Source organism: Thunnus thynnus, chromosome 15 (assembly GCF_963924715.1).
Source record: "Thunnus thynnus chromosome 15, fThuThy2.1, whole genome shotgun sequence".
NCBI classification, from domain to species: Eukaryota; Metazoa; Chordata; class Actinopteri; order Scombriformes; family Scombridae; genus Thunnus; species Thunnus thynnus.
Window position 1 is genome coordinate 10650427 of NC_089531.1, and position 24534 is coordinate 10674960.

General features: G+C 41.2%; 1 protein-coding gene across 1 annotated transcript in view; it reads left to right on the top strand.

Moving 5' to 3' along the window:
* Positions 1-19374, top strand: part of LOC137198656 (ephrin type-A receptor 7-like) — a 153895-nt gene extending 134521 nt beyond the window's left edge. Inside the window, exons 9-18 of the mRNA XM_067612527.1 lie at positions 921-976; positions 5463-5588; positions 6407-6592; positions 10032-10093; positions 10691-10807; positions 11234-11320; positions 11736-11888; positions 14988-15178; positions 15303-15467; positions 17223-19374. Of these exons, the coding sequence (XP_067468628.1) occupies positions 921-976; positions 5463-5588; positions 6407-6592; positions 10032-10093; positions 10691-10807; positions 11234-11320; positions 11736-11888; positions 14988-15178; positions 15303-15467; positions 17223-17337 (1258 nt within the window). The 3' untranslated portion in view covers positions 17338-19374. The remainder of the gene's footprint in view (positions 1-920; positions 977-5462; positions 5589-6406; positions 6593-10031; positions 10094-10690; positions 10808-11233; positions 11321-11735; positions 11889-14987; positions 15179-15302; positions 15468-17222) is intronic.
* Positions 19375-24534: the final 5160 nt, after the last annotated feature.

Consider the following 24534-nt stretch of genomic DNA (forward strand, 5'->3'; position numbering starts at 1 on the left):
ATTAACACATGCATAAATATGTTTGTTCAGTCATAAATCCCACAGTATATAAACTAAAATGCAGGTTGTAACCTGGAGGAAAACACCACAAAGTGTTCATGACTTTGTATTTTCATATACAGTATATGTTGAATATATTTAGAATATACTTCTATAAGCATCCTGTTTGTCAGAAGAAACTCAGATGTAGTGTAGATGTTACCATCAAAACTTTCTTCAATGCCTTGGCTTTATCCTCTTGTCTTGTTTTTCATCCCTCTCTCTAATCCAAGTAAGCATGGTGCCGGCCAGCCAGAATGTCTGTTCATCACTTGTTAATCTGTCACTTACAGTGTTTGTGTGTGCGTGTGTTTGTGTGTGTGTGTGTGTGTGTGTGTGTGTGTGTGTGTGTGTGCGAGCGTAAAGAGCCAAGTTTCCGCTAAGCTGAAAAGCCATCAGCAGTCAGATCATAAAGAGCTCTCTCCTCTTTAAACCCCCTGTGGTGTCCAGCGATGAGAGATAACAGTGTGTGCACATCCGTGTATGAAGTACAGTCGCCCGTATATGTATGTGTGTTCGCCTCTTTCATAAAAAAAACTCCATCGCGGCGAAACAACAATAGCGTTATCCATGCCAGGCTGATCGGTGTGTGTCTGTGACTCGCTCAGTCAAATCAGGAAGGATTTCCACTTACTCAGCCTCAGATCTTTCTGTTGCTCATCAGTGCCGTCACATCAGGGGTCTCTCTGAATGCCTCTCCGTATCCTCTCCATCGCCACTATCAATACTCTTGTCTCCGCTCTCTCTCTCATCCCACAGTTATTGCACATTCCATGTAATCTATTACGTTGCAAGATAACAGCGTCTGATGCTTGTTCATGATTTGTGTCTGCATATTGGGATAAAACATGCCTGACGCCTGTCTTTGTTTCTCTTCGTAGACAATGCGGCTACAGCAAAGCTTCTCAAGAGGGAGACGAGGAACTTTACTTCCAGTGTAAGTGACAGTGGTGATCACTCTATCGTATCGCTGTTGCGTGTTTGTGTTCAAGCTCTGAGGATAAGAGGAGGAATCTGTCAATAAATGCTTTGTCTTGCCTATTCCATGTGCTGGAATGCATGTGAATACACACATGCATCGCAGATGACTTTTGAGGCATTAAGTAGCGCCACGGCATTAATTCTTAATTCTGAGTGCATGCCGAGCCAACTCTGAGCACACTGACACACTCCATTAGGTGGTGCGTGTGGGTGATTTTGATGGGGAGAGATTGAAATCAGGAGGAGGGGACAGATAAAGAGCTGGAGGTAGGGGGGAGGGGAAAAGGAGAAAGGGGCTAAAAGCTCCAGAACAGAACAAGGCAGGCAGGCAGCAGCTGAGATTGTGCCTCCAAAACAGGATTTTAAATGTTGTTGTTGTATATGATGTTGTACAAGGTTGTAAATGCTTCTTTTTTTAAACTCTGCTCACTAAGCTCTCAATAGGCTTTTTGTTTGACGGTGACAGAATGGAAGTAGTTTGACATATCTCTTCCTGTTGGTGTGTGTGCATGTGCCAATGCTTTGCTAATGCGGTGGATATGTGTGTGTGTGCGTTCTTAGAGTTTTCTCCTGTGTGTGTGTGTGTGTGTGTGTGTGTGTGTGTACGTACACAGTTTTGTAAATTTTGCGCGTGTGCGGGTGCACGCGTGTGCATGCTCATTTGCGTTGTTTAATCTCCCAGCATGCTGAGCTCTCTGGAGAGTTTTGGAGCACTATGCCTGATGAATAATGAGCCGAAGCCATGCGGCTGGGAATAAAATCTGCCCAAACAAAGACATGCCAACAGCTGACAAGCACGCAATACACACACAGAAACACACACACACACACACACACACACACACACATTTTTTGGACTGCTTTTCAATCACACCTCTTTTTTTTTTTTTTTTTTTTTTTTTTTTTTTTAATAGAACATGGACATTCACACAAATAGGCACAAAGACACATTTTTGTTCTCTTCATCCAACACACATTCTCTTGTGTCCGCTTCCTGTTCTGTGACCGCGGACTCTCTGTGCTCTCACGGTGCTGCAGGTCTGTCTTATCCATTTGCAAGAATAGGGTTTCTGTGAGGTAGTGAGTGTCATGTAAGCCTGATTTAAATTTTTTTTCCATCTTCCCATCTGTTCGCCTGCCAGATTCTTAAAACACGTTCCACAGCCATATATTAACACATAAGGACAGGAAATGGAGAGAAGGAATGAATGAATAAATGAGTTGTGTGAGTAATAAAGCAGAGGAAGGGGAAAAAAGAAGGATAAATGAGTGAGTGAAGGATGCAGTTAGAGGGATGGAGCATGAAGAGGTGAGTTGGCAGACATGCAGAGACTCATCATTGATGACATTGCTCAGAATATTAGTTTTATGTCATGAGTATGTGACCTAGAAACATACAATGGGAGGGATGGAGGAAAGGATCAAGACTCATCTGTAAACTCCATTAATGGACCAGTTCTAGATATCGTCCATAGTCTGATTGCATGTAAGAGAGAGACTGAGAAAGAAGGCATCTGGGGAAATGAATAGGGAAAGAGGGGTGTGATGGTGAGGCGTGATAAAGCGCTTGAGTTTGCGGCTTTTTGTCTAGAATGGAAAATATTTGCGGCTATAGCTACCAAATGTGTGTTCACTCTGTGGTCCACTGAAGATGTGCCGCTCACGCATCCGAGTGTGAATATTCTTTAGTTTCCCTCAATCGCTCATGGCAGTGACACAGTTAACCCTGAAACTAATCAGCCACGGAGCAAATGAAGCATGCATGCCTGTGTGTGTGTGTGTGTGTGTGTGTGTGTGTGTGTGTGTGTGTGTGTGTGTATGTATGTGTGGTATTTAAGTGCCTCAACCTTTGCAGCCATTTTCAGCCCATATGTTTTATGAGGCACATGGGCATCCCCCTCTTATGTGTGTACTGTATAGATGGTTTTAAGCAACAGCAGTGTATTTGAGAACCCGATTTGACAGAAAAGAGTCTTCGATCGTCCACTCAGCCCTGGCCTTGAATAGAAAAGGTTTCATTTGCTTCATAATTGGACTTTTGGCTGTATTTGTTAGTGTGTCTGTGTGTGTGTGTGAGTGCGTATCTGTGAGTGTGTTTGTACACACAAGCAAACGCGTGTTTATGTGTGTGTGTGTTGGATCAATAAGCCGTTATGAGGCAGCCAGTATAGGATCCCTCAGGTCGATCTGGAGCTGTAATCACATTTCAGGGCCTCTGCCTGGCTTTTGGGAAACCTACCAGTCTTTTTCCTGGAAGATTAGCCTTAACATGCAGTAACAAGGGTCAAAGGTCATCTAATTGAGAACTATACTCCGTTGTTAATGGTTATTGGCTATCTGCTAGCAAGTTTATTTGCTAGTTGTTAGTGTTGGGTAAATACAATAGGCAGTTGATAAAGAAAACAAGGTGCTCATTGAGAAAGCAGGTAGTGTTTTTGTTTTGTTGTGTACAGTGAAACAGTTGGAGTCAATATCACTTTCAGCTCTAAATGTCAGCTAGGATTTCCAATTGTTGTGTCTCATTAGTGTCGCAGTGGTGATCTTATAGAGGTCCTCGAAAGAAATTATCCACGGTAATCATTAGCAATAACCTTCTTTTCTTTGTGAAGCAACATACAATTATTTATCTATTTTGACTTTAGACTCCAAGTTGGTATTTAAACTTGTTTTAACTTCGGTCCTCGTCCTATTATCATCTGTTAGCACACTTTTACACATGCTAGGTTATTTATCAAATGTCAAAATGGGGATCAAGGACATAGAATCATGTTATTTTTGGAGATTTTTATGCTGAGGCTGCTGTCATTTTTTTTGGAGTGGGGGAGTTAGTACCCAAACTCTAAAACTAACAACAAAGCAGCAAGCCAGTGCCATGGCAAGGTTTCTCTGCCTCAGCATTTTACTGTCTATTATGTCCTGTCCCAGTTTCTGAGTGAAGATTATATTGTGTGTGTGTGTTTGTCTGTTATTTTGTGTGTGTGTGCGTGTGTGTGTGTGTGTGTGTGTGTGTGTGTGTGTGTGTTAGCGAGATAACATTTGGAAGCAAGCGAAAAGACAAAAAGCCCGTTGGAAGAGCGCTGTGATCTGACTAAAGCCTTGTGAAAGAAACCCAAAGTCAGATTTGAGCACTCTGAGCCTTTGATCCCGGTTTTCCCTCTGCCTCTGGAGTTTATAAGTTCAAAACAAACAAAAACAAAGAATTAGACAATTGATACATGAATGGAAGCATTTTATATCTTTTTAAATGAAGAGAAAAAAAAAAACACATTTGATGAACATCTATTTGCATTTTGGGTTATGTTTGGTTATTATAACCACAAGTAACTGGCTGAACATGTCAAACTGTGTAATTTACAGTATGCATATGGTTATAGTGGAGTGTGATAGCAGACAATGTTTCAGCTGTCTCGAACATTAATGGTTAAAAAGTATTGATTTCAGTCTCATCTGGATCAAAGAGCAAGGGCTTCTTATAGAGGCAATGTTTTAGTCTAATGTTCAACAATCAGAGAGAGAAGTTCTTTGTTGAGGAAGCAGACACCAATTTCTCCACTGATGTTAGCCTCAATAGAGCACAAAGCAATACATCCATGAGAAATGTTTTGCTTTGTGTTGAGAGAAGGTTACTGCTAAGGCCACAGACATCTCTTTATGCTAACAAAAATAGTTGGCTAGTTAGCTGAATTACTTTGCCTGTACAGTTTAATTTCATGGTATCTGAATCTGAGCTTGGTTCTTTTTTATCTATTTTGTGTTTGATGTAGACATTTCTTTTAAAGTTTCCACGTGTTTCTTTGTACAGAGGAGAATGTTCACCATAAATTCTGTGCTGCTGTCCCACAGATTTATTAGATTTCTGTAAATGTTCTTATTTTTATACTGTTATGATGTTGGATGTCTATGTTAAACATGGTAAAAGCTCCAAAACTTCCTCCTTGTGACAACATCAGATTGTATGTACCCACAAACGGCTGCCGTTGCACAGCCTTTGTTGTGTCGCAAAGGTTGTTGCTAAGGTTGTTCCATGGGTTGTTCACATTATCCACTTGCATATTTTGGCTGAGATTCGGGCTCGAATATGTACAGATGTATCTGAGAAGTTTCCATTCTGAATTAAAATGGGGGAAAAGAAGTACTACTAGTGTTTGTTTGTCAAGTCTGCCAAGGGACTGTTTCCAGAAGCTACCCAATCAGAACAGAGTGGGCTCACTGAGAGGCGGGCCTTAAAGAGACAGTAGCTAAAACTGCTTGTTTCAGAAAGAGGCTGAACTGAGGGGCTGCATAAACAGCCAGTACAAGATAAATATGGAGTTTTTTAAACTGTAAATTATGCAAAGATATCCCAGTAGGGCCCCGAATATAAATATAGACCTGGAAATGTGCATCCCATATGTCCCCTTTAACGTTATATTGTACATTTGTGTGTGTTTGTACGAATCCAGTTAAGATCCCGACACGGAGGACCTACATTGACCCAGAGACCTGTGAGGACCTGCTGCAGGCCGTTCACGCCTTCGCCAAGGAGCTGGACAACTCGAGCATCAAGATTGAGAGAATTGTGCACACAGGTAAACAACTCTACATGAGAATAAAGCAGAAGTGTTGCAGTTTTTAAAGGGTCGCTTTGTTGATTTAGTTCTGCATTTTCATTAAGTTGGGGGACTTAATGAATGAGAGACAGAAGACAAAATCGAAGCAGCAAAAACCAAGATGCCCTGACCTTAGTATTACTTTAGTATAGGTCTACATGTATCTTGAAAATCCCTGGATCTTACATTTTGTTAGACGCTCCCTGTCTGGTAAATGCCCACATCTTTCAAACTCCACTTCCCAATTTTCTAATATGGTAGTAGAAGCGAAAGAACTCTTAACCTTGCTACAATTTTCCACTATCAAATATGAAAAGATAAATCACAGTATTAGCATAGGCAGCAAACAGAGCTGGGACTATCCACAGCATGAGCAATCTTTAGGCAACCCAAAGTATTTTGGACCTGCTGCACTATCCCTCAACCTGCCTTCGAGAGATTTTAGAGATAGCAGTTCAATCAGTTATATTTGCCTTGTCTCTTCTTGATGTTCCACTGTTTCACTTGCACCCTACCCAATCTTTGATCTCTCTTTGATCCCTTTGTATTTCATGTCTCTCTCTCAATAGTGTTGAATTTGCGTCATCTCTCTTCCTCCCCAATATGTTTGTGTTTCTTCATCTGATTCTGCTCTAGCCTTTTTCATTCCTCCTCACTTTGTTTTGATCTTTCTGCATATATTATTCCATATCATCACTCCGACCTGCAACACCCTGTCCTGTTACTTCTCTGCTCTGTTTGGCTGTTCACCTACCAAAAAGGGATCATGACCTCTGTTTGCCTGTCTCCCCCTATAGGTGACTTTGGGGAGGTGTGTCGCGGCTGCCTGAAGCTGCCCAGTAAGAGAGAGCTGCCAGTGGCCATAAAGACGTTAAGGGCCGGCTGCTCTGAGAAACAGCGCCGCTCCTTCCTCAGCGAGGCCGGCATCTTGGGGCAGTTCGACCACTCCAACATCATCCGACTGGAGGGAGTCATCACCACTGGTAAGGAGGAAGGACGGTGGGGAGATGAAGCAGAAAGCAGGAGATGAAAGACAGTTTTGGAGGAAGCATGGAAGGGGGAAAAAATCCAAGGATCAAAGGAGGAATGTGTCACCTCCATTACCAAAGAGGGAGGAAAGGGGGGAAAAAGGAAGTGAGGCAAGATGCAGGATTGGAGAGGCTGTAGGAAAAGCAGGGTAGCAGAATGAGAGAGATGGGAGGAAAAAGAAGGAGGAGCAAAAGTGATGGACAGGAGAAGGGAAGAGGGAAGAGCAGTGGGACACTCCAACCACCTCAATATCACACACGTGGAGGGGGTCAACGCTCACAGCGAAGAGGGCGGCACGAGAGGATGGGAGAGAAGAAAAGGTTGAAGAGTAGAGAGTGAGCTGGCGGGATGGATGCCTTACGCTAGCAGCCAAGCTACATCAAGGCCCATTTTCCGCTGACAGATAGCAATTGAGGTCCTAGAGCGAAAACAGGATGGAAGGAGGGGAAGAAAAATAAACTTGAAGGGAGGAGACGGAAGAAAGACACACGAGAGACGGAGAAGATGAGGTAGAGGTTAATGGGAATGGCAGGTGAAGGGAGAAGCTTTTAAGAGTTTGTGAAGTTTTTGTTACTGCTGCAGTGACGCTCAGTGTGGTGTGTGCGTATGTGTGTGTGTGGGCATGATGCCCGAACACACTCTGTGCTCAGTAGGATGGCAGCAGATGTGCAGGGTACAGTAATTGGTGCTAGAGACCCAGCAGGGCCCCGAGATCCACTCCAATCTCTCCCACTATCACGCACACACACACAACTCAGGTGCCTGCTTCTTCACACACACACACACACACACGCACACACACACACAAAGGCAGTCCCATATGCTCACTTTGTCTTTCACTATCACTGACACACACACACACCTGCTTGCTTGCCTCTTTGCTTGGCATGAAATCACACATCCATGCACACAAACACTAAACATGCACACACCCACATACTGTTGGACTACAAATCACCTGCTTTACATCACTTACCCCCCACCAGATCCTCACTCAGCCCTCTTCTTTCCCTCCACCACACCTAGCAACCAGCACCCAACTCCCTCCTGCCTTCATTCAAGACCAAATAAAAAAACACGGGTGTCATTAACCAGAAAAGCTTCCTCTTTCGTGACCCAGCATTTGCTCCCATCTTCTTACTGGCAGTTCCAGGATTATAGGTAATAGGATTATGGAAAATGCAATAAGGTTCTTTGTTACCTTTTTTGAAGGAAACATGAGAAACATAGTGGTAGGTTAGACAGAGCTGCTTGCATTTGCTGATTGATTCTTTTTTTACAAGAATATGTTATTTTTCCCTTAAAGGCACACTGTGCAGGATTTGCCGGTTGGTGTTTGTAAACACACAGCATTCAAACTTAGCCCTTCCTCCCCAGCTCAATGACAGAGAGAGAGCAAATCAGTGAATTAGATAAATAAAACGTTATTTTCTTATTGTTTCACCACAGTTAGGTTCTAAAGCACAAATAAAAACACACACACCTCCGCATAACCCTGCAGGAAGGTGCCGCATTGCCAGATTTTGTGTGAATGCAGAGCTTCATCCTGTCCGCTGTGGCCTCTCTGCTCTGCGTGTGTGTAGCTCAGCCCCGCCCTCGATCGAATAGACACACAGACCTGCAGCTCTTTATGCATCCATGACACAGAGACAGAGAGTAGAGCAGAGCAGAGGAAAGAGACGGAGGCAGCAATGTAACTTGGTCGCTACGCTAAGAGTCTCAACCTAACATTCTGAGTGCTGTTATTGGCTGGAGGCTACAAACCCACTGCCCAAGGGCTGATGCCCAGAAACGTGGCAAAATAATAAGAAAATATAGGCAGAGGACAGGGTCTCTGTAGATACATACACCACAACACCCACAAGGGGGAGGGCCCCACAAGCCTCCTTCTGTGCAAAAATATAGCCAATATGAAGCTCCCGCCCAAATCAAGTAGATGCTACAGTGTTTTTAGGGCTAAATTAACTTTTTGTTACTATCCTTCCACTGCAGCTGAACAGAAAAACACTGTCCATTAAGACACAAAGAGGGAATGAAGCCTCATGTAAGCTTCAGATAAACCTTTAAATAAATATTTGCAAAAGACAAGGATTTTACACTGAAAGCACATTAGGAGGTATCTTAATGGACAATAAACAGGAGGAATGTTAAGAAAAATCAGTTTCAATGTTCATTTGGGTGCCTGACTATTGTTTTAAGCTAGACTTGAAAAATTGTGAACTTATCCTTTAACTAGTCATGTTATAATAAAACATTTTCATACATGATTGAGCTGTTCTGGCAACCTGATTGGGTACATACAAGAGGTTGTTTGTCTTAAGCAGGACAGAAGAGTACAATAAGATTCAGGGACTCTAAGTATTCATCAAAATTAAGATCTTTAAGTGTGTATGGCTGTAAGAATTTACTCCATCCTCTCTGTTTGCAGCACCCCCCTCCCCAGTGTATCCTCCCTCCCTCCCTCCTCTCTGCATCTCTACATCCTTTCACACACAGTGCACTATGCAACAGAACAGCAGATGACACAAATGATAGACTTCCTTGGTAGGTCCTTGGTTGTGGCCGTCATTCCAACTCTGTGCAACCCACCAGCACATAGTGAAACCACTGATCCACTCTCCAACTTGGATTAATTAAATGATGGCAGTGTCTCTGTGCTGACTCACAGTTCCCCACTGTTGTTGGTAACCTTTCCAAATAGTTTTCTGAAAGCCCAGAAATACTGGCAAACCATGAATTGTGGATGTTAGAACTCTCAAATTATATTTTTACACTGCCTGGCCTGCACAAACTGTCAGCCTATCATCCTATCTCAGGATATGTATATTTATATAAGATATCAAATTGTTTACATATCTATCAAGCGCCTATGTGCCTGCCTCCCATAATCCACTCCTCCTTTCTCCTCCAACTGCTGCAGTCTTATTTTCCCTCTCTGTGCACTTCATAGCACTGCTGGATTCCTGCCATCTGTGCCTGGGCACACTGTGTGTGTGTGTGTGTGCACGCACGCATGCATGTGTATATGATCATGCATACCTGGACTTTGTTGCTCTGTGTGTGTTGTTGTGCACAGATTGTGTGTGTGTGTGTGTGCATGCAGGCTTGAGTATTTGAGGGTCGTTAAACTTGCTGAGACAGCCAGGGCAGCACACAGGTTCTCCCGGCTTCACCACAGTTCACTGGGTGAAGAATGGCTTTGCACAATGCCTGCCGTGCTGCCAAGTGGACTACACTCACTTTATTGTATCTCTCCCCACTCTCTCTCTCTCTCCGTGTCTCTGTCTCTATTACCGCTCTCACTTGCTCTGACTTTTCCTCTCGATTCTCTACATTCTATCCCAATTTTAACTTCGATTCATACGGTCTGTCTTGCTGTCTGCCTTTGTCCAGGTAACACCATGATGATCATAGAGGAGAGCATGTCTAATGGAGCCTTAGATTCATTCCTTAGGGTAAGCTTTTGTATAATATATATGTATGTATTCATATAGCTTATGTGCAAAAGTGTTTTTTTTTGTGGTTTTTTTGCATTTGTCTAATACCAAAATAAAGCCGTTATCTCCTGTTTTTGAGCTCTTGCGCACAATATTGCAAGACATTTTGTAATAATAATGATCCTAAATTTACTAATATATGACAGTCCTAGAGCAACAGTACTTATTATTCTAATGCTTATTAGAGTAATAAGGAAAAGGTACATAATTAATCACACAAATGGAGTGTTTCTGCTCAAAGAGCTTCTGTAAACTGTTTGTGCCCCTCTGCTCTCTGAACCACTGCGGCGTGGTTTATAATGATATGAATTAATGTCCTGTTTGTTTTTATTCTCCAAATAAAGAGATTCAGCTCAGTGAGCACAACATTGTACTGTAGTAACAGATGTGTTTTTGGATCACTACGTACCATACGCTCATGTTACTATCCTTTTTTTTATATACTGTCTCTCCTTCCCCTCTGTGTTATCCTCTCATTCTCTTCATTTCTTTCTTTTCCGCTCCTTCCCTTTTCTACCTCTTCTCTGCCTCTCCTTTTGCCGCTCCTAACCTCAGAAACATGAAGGCCAGTTGAGTGTAATGCAGCTGATGGATATGCTGACTGGTGTGGCATCAGGGATGAAGTACCTCACCGAAATGGGCTTCGTCCACAAACGGCTGGCCGCACACAAGGTAAAGGGAGCAGGTGGGAAGAGATGATAGCGGAGAGGGTGTAGGGTGATGTATGTCTCAGGCAGGTTTTTGCAGGTGGGTTATAGAATACAATTTGTCCTTGTCTGCAAACATCTTTGACAATCACTTGCCTGTAGGTTTTTATTAGAGGAATACACGAAGCTGAAAACGACAAGAAAATTGTTTTGTCACGTCCAGGTTTTTTTTTTTTGTTTTGTTTTGTTTTTCCCCTAAAAGAGCCCGTCTGTCAAACTGCAAATGCAGTGGTCACATTGCAGAAAATGAACAGGAACACTTGTTCTTTTAGACTATCAATTGTCCCCGGTGTGATAAGAGCTTTGCCCACCAGGGTGATGAGCTCTCATACTGAGATTGTTTCCTGTCTGAATATAACCAATGCTTATCCCTTTGTTTTCCCACTCTCAGGTGTTGGTTAACTCCAATCTGGGCTGCAAGGTGTCTGGCTTCAGACCTCTTCAGGAGGACAAGATAGAGGCTATCTACACCACACTGGTAAGAGATAACCATGTTTATTTTTCTGGAAATACTAAATTCTGTGTTTTTATGTTCTACTTTCCTCATTAATGACCCTCAACTTCCCATCGGTAAGAACCTCACACATGTAGGGGTGACATTTTTAATGAGATTTGACCAAATATGAGTTAACACAAGTCATGTCAGGTTCACATGAGGTCATACAATTAAGCTTTCAAGGTAAAAAAAAAAAAAAAAAAATCAATTTCTACACTATATTTCCCTGGATATTTTTGGGTTCCACTCAAGGTGAATCCAGGCCTCTAAATATTCTTTTGATCTACTGAAAATATGTTCAAAGCTTTTCAAAGAGAATATTAAAGCTTTACTTTTGTGAACTCTCTGCACCCTTTTACTCCACGTCTTACCTCTCCCGTTCTCACATCACATCCAGCATGGCGGGAAGAGTGTAGTGCTGTGGACCGCTCCGGAGGCCATCCAGTACCATCGCTTCTCTTCAGCCTCAGATGTCTGGAGCTTCGGCATTGTCATGTGGGAGGTCATGTCCTATGGAGAGAGACCCTACTGGGATATGGGCAACCAGGATGTAAGTGTGTATAAGAAAGGAGAAAGATAGGACGGTGCTTTCCATTAATCTCTCCAGTTATTTCCTTTATATTCCTGCCTCTGTTTTCTTTTCTTTTTTTTTTACTAAATATCTGTACTTTACCAGTCTCCCTCTCTTTTTCACCTCCCTCTGATTCTCTTTATCAGTGAACTCTATCCATAGCCAGCTTGGATCTTATTAACAGAAAGCCAAGAAGCCACAGTACCTCTGAAAGCTTTTGCCGGGCCTAAGTCCCCTCTTTAAGTCTGCATCAGCTCCATGACAAATCCTGTTTTCTCATAAGGACGCATTGACCCCCTTCCAGTGGCCTCCGCCTGTCCTCGAGTGTCATCCTGCTCTTAAAAGTGTTGAAAATCCCTCTAGAAAAAAAAAAAATTCAGCCTCTTTTGGGAAATGTAAAGCATTTGCTATTTTAAGGGTTGAAGAGATTGTCCAGTCGATAGGACCCAGGCGCCTTGTCAGAAGCAACCTATTATTTCCAAGTCAGCGTGGGTGGGTGCTCTATTTTGCTGTCGTCACTCCTACCTCTTATTCCTTCAATATATAATAAAGAAAAAAGGTTTTTAGGTCTAGTTTTTGAAGGAAGTCATACCTCTAAAGTGCAGCTGAAAGTATGATGCAAGTCTGCAGAAGAGGCAGCAGGGAGCAGATTATTCTTTGTGACTACTTTTTATTGAGCACACAGAGCACTGAAAAATAATACAGAAGATGGCGATCGTTTTAAGAGTTATTATTGTTCATCAAGTCCAAAGGCTTCATCATGCTAATGCCCTCTCAAATTACTGTCATCATAAAAGAATGCCAACACTTTGTGCAGGCAGGTGCGTAGTTAAAAAGCAACAGATTATTAACATGTTCCATTTTTTGAATGTCCACAATTACTATGCGTTTGTTATTCGGCAGGCACAAGAATAGTAAGCTTTTTAGTCTTTTTTTTTTTTTCCCCCCACCAGTGCCCTTTTCACAAAGCAGCAGAAAGTTTCCTCTCAGTGTAGTTCATATCATCAAACTTTCCAATTGCGAGGGCAAAGGTCAAGCTTGTAGAGCGCCGGGGATATTAATCCACTTTAAATTGATACATTATATCATAACGGAATTGTTGGTTGGCCTGTCCACCTGTGATCCACCGTGCCCTTTACCTACCAACTTTGATTAAATGGAAAATGTCAAATGCTGAAAAGCATTTTATGAATGCTCTTTAGTGAGATAGGAGCTTAAGGGGCCGAGAGGATGGCGGAGCGGGGTGGTGGGTGAGTTTAGGTAAAGAGAAGAGAGTGTTTTAGGAAATAATGCTGCTGATGGATGTCATTTTTGTGATTATGCTCTGACTTTATTTCCTCCTTTCAGGAGATTGTATTTCTTAGAGTGATTCAGGACGGATTGCATGTCCCCAGACATATTGAGAGGAAATCTCTTGTGAGGTGTTATGGTGAATAGTTTTTGAATGGGGACATTAGTTTGATGGAGGAGCGAGGAACATTGAGGAAGTCTGGATGCTTTTATGCTCTGCTATTTGAAGACAGTGAGGTTTCACAGAAGTAGATGAAAAACGCTGAGATGAGATGAATCATTTTCTAAGACTCATATTGTATTTAGTTGCTCATCTTTTAGAGTGGGGTAGGGTATCGTAAGAGCATTTAAATGGGACATTTGTGATTTTCTGTTGTTTTTTATACTGTTATGATGTCAAATGTCTATGTGAAATATGGTCAAAGGTCTAAAACGAAAACTAAAAGTCAAAAGCTAGGCTTCATTTGCAATGTTACCTCTGCTTCCTCCTTGTGATGACATCAGATCATTCGCACATGCTCACAAACAGACATCCGTTCTATAGTCTTTGTTTCTAAAGTTATTCCACGTCTTGTTTGCATTGTCCACTCGCATATTTTGGATCCGATTTTGCCGTGAACATGTACAGATGCACTGAAGTTTCCATTTCCAGTAAAGAAGAGGAAAAATAAGTGAAATCTTACTACTACTGTTTGTTTACGAAGCCTCCGAAGCGGGAGGAAGTGTCCTGAAGCTGGCCAATCAGAACAGAGTGGGCTCATCGGGAGGCGGGCCTTTAAGAGACAGGAGTTAAAACGGCCTGTTTCAGATGGAGGCTTAACTGAGGGGCTGCATAAAGGACTGGTAGAAGATAAGAGCCCCAGAATATAAATATAGATCTGAAAGTAATACATCAGCTTTGAGAAAATATTGACTCTTATAGTGACTGTTTCATATGTGTAATTCCTCCTCTGCTTTAAACCAGCCATTATTGGTTTTTAAATCCACAGGCCTACAACATATTTTATTATAGGAAATTAAAACGTTTTAATACAATTTTCTGCTGATATGAGCGCAGCTAATGTGATACCCCATCAAATATCCTGTGAAGTAACACTAAGTGACACTGAATATCCTGTTAAGTGACCTTTCAATCCACAAAGGCAGTCAGTCATGCAAGATTTCATATTGTTCAGTTTTTTCAGGTATACCTTTCGTTTCTGTCTGATAATGTTTGGGTATTTGCTGTATCACGTTAGTGTTGTAGTATATTTTTTTTTGTCAAGACCTTACTGCAGATTTGTATTCAGTTCATATTGTTTAGGCAAGCAATATTGCTCTTTAAAGTTTGGTTCATTATGCAGTCGGCGCCGGCTCGTAAGGTGACCTTAAAAGGACGCTACCTAAAATAAGCACAATTATCAAAAAGCAAAGCCGTGCAATAGAACGTTGTAGGAGGTGTAATTAGCGAAGAGAAAATGAAAACACCAGCACTTTTCCACTCTTATTTATCCACATAAAGGTTGGCGAGGTTGCCTGTACTGTCCAAAGTTTGCTATTAATGTCAACTGAAGAACACCACTGTAAATGAAAAATGTTTTAAAATACCTTACTCAACTTTTTTAAGTAGGACAGAAATTTTTCTACATTCTCATTCACTTCCCCCAAACAGCCCTTACAGTCAAAGTCCTGCTCTTTGGGAATTTAATCCAATTGAAATATAAGAAATAGAAAATTACAACACTAATTCCAGATTTTGTGACCTGATGTTATTGATTTCCTTTTCCTTTCTTGGTGTAAATGATATAGGTGATCAAGGCCATCGAGGATGGTTTCAGGCTGCCGGCTCCGGTTAACTGCCCTCCACATCTCCATCAGTTGATGCTGGACTGTTGGCAGAAGGAGAGGACAGAGAGACCCAGCTTCAGCCAGATCCACTCAGCCCTCAGCAAGAGCATTCGCTCACCTGATGGCATTGGCTCCTCCACACTGGCACGCAGGTAAGCTCAAGTGATATATAGGCTCAGTAAATGGGCTGTGTACAGTCTCTCTGTGTGAACTGACTGTTTACATTTCAGTAAATTTCCTATCTCTGATCATTCAACCGTATTTTATCTCTTTTAGGACCCTGAGTTCATCCATTACGCTAGCAGAGAGGCCTCTACCTTCCTTCCCATCATTTAACTCAGTAGGAGAGTGGCTGGATGCGGTGGACATGGGCCGATACAAGGACAATTTCACTGCTGCAGGATACTGCTACTTGGAGTCTGTGGCACGAATGACTGTACAGTGAGTAGCTCTGTCTCTGTAACCTTTCATTTCCTGTTTTAGAGAGGCTGGCAAAGAATAAGAACAAATAATTGAAGAGATAACTGCATGAATAATTAAATGACTGGGTGGAGTGGATAATGCCTACTTTTTTTTCTTGAAAATGGTTCTTTTTTCATTCTTGATAATTAAAGATAATATTTCCACATCTAAAAAGGGTCTTTGAGTGGCAGATGCGTAGGGAAAAAAAATCAAAATACAAAATAGGAGTCTAACTTCACATTTAACTTGCAACATCTTCACCAGTGATTAGTCAGACACTTTGTACCACTATTTTTGATCTTTTATCGCTGTAATTGACAGCTACCATTCATCATTCAGATGTAAACACTCCATACATGTACTAGATAGACATCAGTCTTATTGTATTTCTGAATTTCTGGATAATTCCAATTCATTTGACATTTAAAATTATGGACAGCTTGTTACTGCTTTATTTTACAGGTCTGTACATTCCTGATTATTTTCTGCAAGGCTTCCTGGATAGAACAATGCAATTTCGCATTAATTCTAGGTGAAATACAGACAGTATTCAATTGGTACACTTCTGATTATTTAAATCCAATTAAATGCTGAGCTAGTTTAAAGGGAAACTTTGGTGTTTTTTCAACCTGGACCCTATTTTACCATCCATTTATGTCTAAGTGACTAATGGGGACAACAATTTCTGAAATTGGTCCAGTATTGAGCAAAAAAGCTTCAGTGGGCGGCCGCAAAATGGGCTGCAATGTAATCTGATGGGGCGATAGCGCCCCGTCAATGTACGTCCACCAAAAGTGCTTGTTTTTGCCACTGACAGGCTCAGATTGTTATTATAAGTGTCTGTTGTGTCTTTCTAAAGGAGAAGTCACATTCTGCAATCTTGCGAGAGTTGAGTTGTTGTCGAAATCAGCTAAATATTTAGCCATGACAGAGTCGGAGAGAGGAGTGCTGTGAGGAGTTTGTTGTGTTGGAATACAGAAACGATAGCTTAGTTTTATCTAAAAGATGTAACGGCTGAATATTTAGCTGATTTCGACAACAACTTAACTCTCCTTGAGCAAGACCTCCTTATTTCTCTGTATGGTCCTTTCCATAATGTTGTCAGACACTTATAATAACAATCTGAGCCTGTCGGTGGCAAAAACAAACACTTTTAGTGAACGTACATTGACGGGGTGCTATTGCCCCGTCGGATTACACCACAGCCCAATTTCATGGCTGCCGGCTGAAGTGCTCTCACTCAATACCGGACCAATTGTTCAAAAACTGTTGTCCTCATTAGTCACTTAGACACAAAAAGATTGGAAAATAGGGTCCAGGTTGGAAAAATACCAAAGTTTCCCTTTAACCTTGAGTATTTTAATCAGTGCACAGCAGGTTAGCCCAACATTTTTTACTCGTAAATTGTTTAAATTGAGCAGCTCTTTCAAGGAATTTTCTCTAGAATTCAGCAACTCAACACAACTAATATTGTTACTACTTTCTCTAGACTTAACACCAAATTACATGGTTATTTCCAGGAAACTTTCAAGAAATGATTAAGAAAATATTACAACTGTTGGTGAAATAAAACTTTAATTCTATAAAAAATGATAAAATCAGCACCATTTACAACTGGAAACCTAAGGATGACATTATTAGAAACATCTTTTCCACCCCACTGACACACATTTTACAAATAAATGTTACAAATTTTGAATTCATTTTGGTAAATCTTAATCTCCGTGTTCACAGAGATGTGCTGAGCCTTGGCATCACTTCCCTGGAGCACCAGAAGCTGATACTGGCTGCCATTCAGACCCTCAGAGCCCAAGTCATCCAAATGCACGGTCGCGGTGTGCAGGTCTAAGAAACAGTCGACACACCCGGTCTCACGCTGCTGCCGCAGACTCACGCATACGTGCAGATGGATGATGATGGGGTGGAGAAGAGGAGTGAGTGAGAGAGAGAGAGAAAGAGAGAGAGAGAGAGCTCTTCCAGACTGAAGGAAAGATGAACAGATCTTTCAGCTAACTGCACTCCTCTATTTACTCCTCCTTCCCACACTTCCTCATGCCTTCCTTGATTCCTTCCTTCCTTTTTTTCTATGAGTCCCCTCCCGAGACGAGCAGCGTTCCTGTCGTGATCGGGGGAGAGGGGGGGGTAGCAGAGGAGTGATGTCATGTGACTTTTCTTTTTTGTGACCTCTATCTGCACTTTGACCTTCAATAACTGTGTCAGCTGCATCTCACTGGTTCTGGATCAGTGCGTAAAGACAAATGACATATTGTCTCTACTAGAACGGGCTCTGTCTGACGCTGACCTCCGAGCCTCAGGAGAGGCAGAGATGTACTACGCTGCAAACACACACCGCTTATGGACCAGTGTTCAATGACACATATATACATTTTGGGTGGAATTTCCCTTTACCACAACATTTCAGAAACAATACTGACAAAGCCAGGAACTGTTTTACTGGCCTGAGATGAGACTGACAAAAAATGACTTTCTGCGCCAGCCGATTTCACATCAAACAGGAAGTGATTTATTACGAGGACGCAGAATCATATCGTCGTACGTCAGAGCTGATTTCACATCGGGGCGGTAAATGAACATTTCTGAAGATTTAACATGGCTGGAAGGTAAACCACAGTTTCAGAGTAGCAGCTGTCAGTGGTAAACCGTTAACAAGACTGAGCTGTCCCATGTCAAGAGTTGAATGAGGCATCAAAAAAAGGCTAAAACGAACAGGGCTGACTTACAGCGCGGTCCTGAATAAAGCATATAACGTGTACTCACTGGCTGTGGGTTGATGATATACTGTACTTTCAGGAATATCAGCCTGCTTTTTGTTTTTTCGGAGCTAGTGATGGTGAAACAAAAGCTGCAGGATACAATTGTAAAGCGAAGGGTTGAAAAAACATGTTTGATTTGTTCATTAATTTGTTGTACGTCGCTGTCTGTTTCGCTACTCTCCACCATATTTCTTTTATCCCCTCCGTGCTCTCCAGTTGTCTTTCTATGTGCATTGAAAACATCGAATTTTTTCCCCTTTTAGCCCGGATGTCGTCTTGGTAACACAATCCTCCTCTCCAAAGCCTCTCTCACTACCACGTTTAATACTCTGTATAGAACTCAGGCCGACTCTGGAAGATGGCCTGAGTCAGATATTTATCCATATTTATTTATGTTTAACACAAACCTCTCCAGAAAAGAAAGGAGGTTAGGAAGGTTTATTTAACTTATAGTATTTAAAAAAAAAAAAAAAACAGTTACTCAAAGCAGTTGTCTTGTTTTTTGGTTTACATCCTGGAATATTTGTTAGTTTATTATATGACCGTGAGTTTATACTTAACAGATTTTTTGTTGTTTTTGTACACAGGAAGTGAGAGGAACACTGGGGGATTTTTACTGTCAGCACACAGTATCTGTGTATTCTTGAACACTGGATCTGCTACAGTTAATTTTAGGTCCATTATCATTGGATTTGCTGTATAATTACAATGTGTGTGTTGCAGTATGGATTCAGTATTACAGAATGTCATTAAGATGTCTTTTTTTTTCGCTGTTGGATTATCATGTTTAATTTACTGTTACTATCACGCTCTGCCATAGTACTGTATGTGGCTGCACTTTTTTTTCCCAGTTAACTCCCAGAATTCTCTCTGTACAGTGATCCGTCCCTCGCCTTTTTCTGTCCTATTTCAATTACAGGAGACTTAAAGGAAGAAGTTTATCGGGGCATTATTTAATTATCATACAGCTTCACGATGAAAGGTACATACATTTTTGACTGGAATATTGTAACTGGTTTGTATTTGGTACAAAATGAGTTTTTCGTTCTTTCTCCTTGTACTCTCCTCTCTGTAACCGTTTTGTCAAAATAAATAAACTCATATGTCCTTTATAGATGTTTCCACGCACATGTTAACATATCCCGAAGAAACACTCCGACGGTCCCTTTTACACACACACACACACACACACCTACCTACGAACAAAGACACACACACGTGCAGTCACTAGCACACAACAAACTGGACCTCGTCACCACGATGAATGAAACTTGAGTTGTTTCCCCGCTCTATCCCCTCTCTGTTACTGTGACCATTATGATAGATGTTTAATACTGTAAATATGTATTTGAAAATGCTAAATCTATTTTTATAATTTGTTTGAAGAACAATGTGTTAAATATAATATCTGCTCACTGTGTAAGGGTTTTATTTGTTTGAATTTAGGGCCATAGCCAAGAAACTGGTGTTTGGAATATTAAACTGGAAAAAAAAAAAGTTTCTTTTTTTTGTTAGTTTTTGATGATTTTTACCTGTTAGAAGAAATTCTGATGGCTGTTGCAATATTGAAATGTGTTATTAAAAAATCCAATATAAGCAAATGTTCTTTTCTGCTTGTCTTCTGTTTGAGATTTAATGTGAACTTCAAATCAAAACCACTTATTACAGTATAGTAAGTCTAGTCCGACAGATACTGGACAGGATTTTCTTTAAACTTGAGAGTTTAAAAAAATCCAGTTGTTATACATCAGTCAATAGTAATTATTTTCATAAATACATGAAGTTTTTTTTGGTAATGATCCCTTAAATTTATTTTCAAATACTGAGATATGCACTAAGCGGGACTTCTTACTGCCATAATATTAACTTAAGTGCTTAACAGCAACACTAAATTACCTCAAAACATACTTTTGTATTACCGTACCAACATTTCTTATGACTTATTGGCCAAAATATACACAGATAATGTATTTGCAAGAAGCTAAGTTCAACCAATATACTGGTCTCTACCACATGTAACATTACAGTTAAAAAGTATTATCATTTGAAACGCTAGTTTTGCGATACTCTTGAAATCTTAACAATTCAACTCAAAAATGACACTAGTTTACAAACCTTTGAATGACAATTACTAACTAAACAGTAATTCCGCTAAATTCAGACCTCAGATATCGACCTCGTTGTTACCGATGCTTCCTTTTTGTAAATCTGTTTTTGTACATTTGAATATACAGCGTCAGAACAACAACAACAAAAAAATCGGCATTCAGCATGTATTGGTATCTAAAACATTTTAAATTATACTTTTTTTTTTATGTTGCCTTCTCTCCTAGAAAAACTTGCTATACAGCTGTCTAAACGATCAGTTCACACAAACAAAAAGATCTCTCTTACTTGGCATGGAGATAGTGTTGGTTTAAAAGTACCCTGCAGAGTTTTTTATCAGTAGTAGTGTTGCTACAGAGAACACAGCAGTTGCATTGAGCAGCTGATACTGTAAACAAAGGTGGATGAGGTCAATATGATAAACTTTCAATTATCCCTGTACCCTTTAACTTCCCTTCTGGTGCAAAGAAACGAACCAACGGCCTTTAGAGCTTACTTGTTTCTCTTACCTTAAGGCTACCTAGGCCCCTTGTACTTATGTGTTAGCACTTAATGCCTGGTATCCACTTACAACAGAATTCAACTTTCAGTTACCTCTCCAAGCCCTCTTCTGGAGTTCATGGTTTTCTCTTACTCACTCTCTCTCTCTCTTTCAGCTCTATCGTGTGAACTTATTAAGTCTCTCTCTCCGGGACTGAGGTTATATTACTTACTGTTTTATTACGCAACGCCCACCTTTAGATCAGCGCTGAGCATATGGGAAATTATTGTAAATGCAAATTAACTTTGGTTTGGGATTGCTGTGGGCAACTGTATGGGTGTGCAGAAGTGAGTGTGCCGGTACGTGCTTCTACGCCTGCTCACATGGGTCAGAGTGTGTGCACAATACTGTGTGTTTGCGTGCATATTATGTGTATGTGAATGTACGGGCATGCATTTCAGATTTTTATTTTATTTTATTTCATACACCGTTGCTGCAGCAGCAATCCATACTTTTTATATTACTGTATTATTGGAGTTGAGGATTGGAGTTTGAGACTTAATGAGTTTCATCTCTGAGCCATCGCTGGTTGCTGCTTTCTAAACCTCCCACGCAATCAAACATCACCTCCTTCAGTTGCTGCTTAGCAGACCCGGGCTAAGCAGCAGTTGAACTCCCGGTGCAGTAACACTGGATTTGGGTAATTCATTATCAGAGGCTTATCATAGATTTCTAACTCACATTTGAGACGTAATGTGATGAAGAAAAGAGAAAAAAAAAACTTATTTGCATGTCTTACTCATCAATATTCAGGGTTAGAAAACTGTAACACCCAGAACTGGTTGCTCTAAAGAAACGCATTTATTTAAATGAACAACCACACGAATGATGCAATGACTATTGTATATTGGATATAAAATAAATACTAAAATCAAGAATACAGCTGTAAAAATATATTGCCGGCTCTAATCTACATAATAGGAATCATGAAATCCTAATAGCCTTGACACTTGACTCCTGCCTGCTCTGGGTCATGAGCCATCTTAGCAGCTGCACACATGCTAAATGAACCGAATAGAGGGCTTAATCAACTGCTATCTGCCTCCTTTTTCCCTAGTGGTACAAAATAATAAATGCTGTTAGTCTGAGTGTGATGTCTTAGTATGCAAACAACATATCCCACAGTAACTCTGCTCAGTGGCGAGGGGGGGGTTTTGTGTTAGTTGGTATTTTATCAGGCTTCTCACGGTTCGAGCGTAAAGCTTCAATCAGATTTGCCTGTTTATTCACTGTAAATGAGACTGGGACGGGGAGACTGGGAGGGATTCTTCCAAGAGCAAGCGTGATGCAAATCAGGTTTAAAAATGCATTGATTGTATGACCTAAAATCCAAAAATCAAGCCCAAGAATAAGGCCTCTAGTGCTGAAGACCTGCTTAGTTGATTAATCAATTAGATCATTGACGACAATTTTGAGAGCAGATCAATAGTCATTCATCAAGGAAAAATGCCAAGCATTTGAGGGAGGGCTGAAACAATTAGTTGATTAAAATTGCTTTTCTGTTTTTATATAATTTAAAATGAAATATCTTTGGTTTGCGAAATTGCTCTCTTAGAAATTGTAGCGAACGTTTTACAGACTAAATGACTGAAATTAATCAAAAAATAATTGATAGAGTAATTGAAAATGAAAATACTCGTTAGTTGCATCCCTAATTTGCAGGTTCCAGCTTTACAAATCTGGAGGATTAGCCACTCTTCTCTTTTTTTTTGCAAAAATGAAATAGATTTTGGTTTTTGGACTGTTGGTTCGGACAAAACAAGCAATATGAAGATGTCATCTTAGGCGCCAGAAATTTGTGATGGACATTTTTCACCATTTTCAAAATTTTTGTAAACTAAATTAGTTGTAAAAATACTTTTGACATTAATAAAGAATGAAAATAATCCTTAGTCACAGCCCTGGCCTCATATACACGCCACCCTTTAGCACCACACAGCTTTTACTGAACCATTAGGATCTGAACTTTAACGTACAACCTTATAATAAAAGAAACTTTGGCAGTTGAAAAAAAAAAAAAGAACAAAAACTTCTTTAAAAAAAAAAAGGAGTCTAGAAACGAAAGAGGAATAAATGCCACAGAGGTAAAGGAAGAAGCACAAGGTTTCAAAGAGGCACATGGGAAAGCAGATGACACCTCTGTAAAGACATTAGCGATTCCCAGCTGTGTGTTGAGAGCCCTCTCCCCTTCTTGTCCTCCCTCTATCCCTCGCTCCCTCTGCTCCGTGTGAAGATTAAAGCGAGCGGCATAAAGGGGAGAGCAGTCCACCTCTAAGCTAGTGTGAAGGGGAAACTTCCCCCAGCACAAAAGTTCTGCTCTCCGCTCTTTGCCGAAGCGTGCCGCAGCTCAAATCGGCTTTGAGAAATTAATCCCTGCATTATGGAGGGAGTAAGTAAACAAACGGAGGACAGGATGGGGACCTGTGAGTGTGGGGGTGAGGGGAGGGGTGGGGTGGGGAAGGAGTTGTAAGATGGTGAAGCTTTTATAGGTAAAAGCTTGTGTTTCTCCAGAGGAGGAAAAAAAAAAAAGAAGGCTGTGCTTGCTTGCACACGTGCGAATGCGTGCGTATACGCACTGGTAACAGAGCGAAGAGGGAACTCAAGAGGTGACGGAGGGGGGGTGAATGAAGGAAATGAAGCAGCAAAAGCCTGCCCAATCCTCTGGGACACTCCTGGGAGGAGAGCATCACAGCCTTGTTGCTGCATGATCTTAAACCCCTCTCTGTCTCTCATATGTCCAGCTTATTACGGGGCTTTGTCTTTCCCGGCTTCATTCAACCACTTTGCCCCAGTGGCAAAGAGTCATTGTCTGCAAATCCTCCTCCTCCTGCAGCCTTCTCTACTTTCCCCCCCCTCTCCTTTTTCCCATCCTGTCTCTCCACTGAGAGGTACTTAGATAAGGCACGGGGGTTCAGTCTGACGAAATCAGAACTTCCCACTGAGCCGAGATTAAACTCTGAGTGACCGGACGGACAACTTCTCTCACTCTCTGTGGTTGGCTGACAGACTCGAGGCTGGCGGAGAGTTTCCATCTCTCTTTTTGACAGTTTAAACACCCATCTGTCTGGCTGCCCCCGGAGACTCTCCATAAGTGCACTTTCCGTCTCTCTGCACTTGTCTGCTTGTTGCCTCTCACTATCTCGCTATATATCTGCCATCTATCACCGCACTCAATCTCTTCAACTTTTCCGCACACACTCTAAAGATCTTTCCACACATCTTTACCTCTCCTCGCCTGTCTCCCCTTGCTTGCTATTTCTGCTCTTACACAGATGTGTTCTCTCTTTCTCTTATCTGCCAGTGATTTGATTTCCCCCCTGCCAGGCGGAGCGACCAGCAGAGAGACAATGTAAAGTATTAAACAGATTGGCATCCTGCTGTTTGGGTTTTTTTTTTTTTTAGTCCACAATCCAGCACAACGAAGCAGTCGAGCGGAATGATTCCAAACTGACACACAGCCTTTGACCTCAAGGTGTTGACGGAGGCTGAAGCTTGGAGGAGAGTTTCTGCAGTGTCATACTGCCACTTGGTGGAGTACATGACAACTGCAATACACAGTAATGACCATTTTGTACTGATGAGCACAAAGCATACTCATATACTCAAATACTGTTGTTACTTCAAA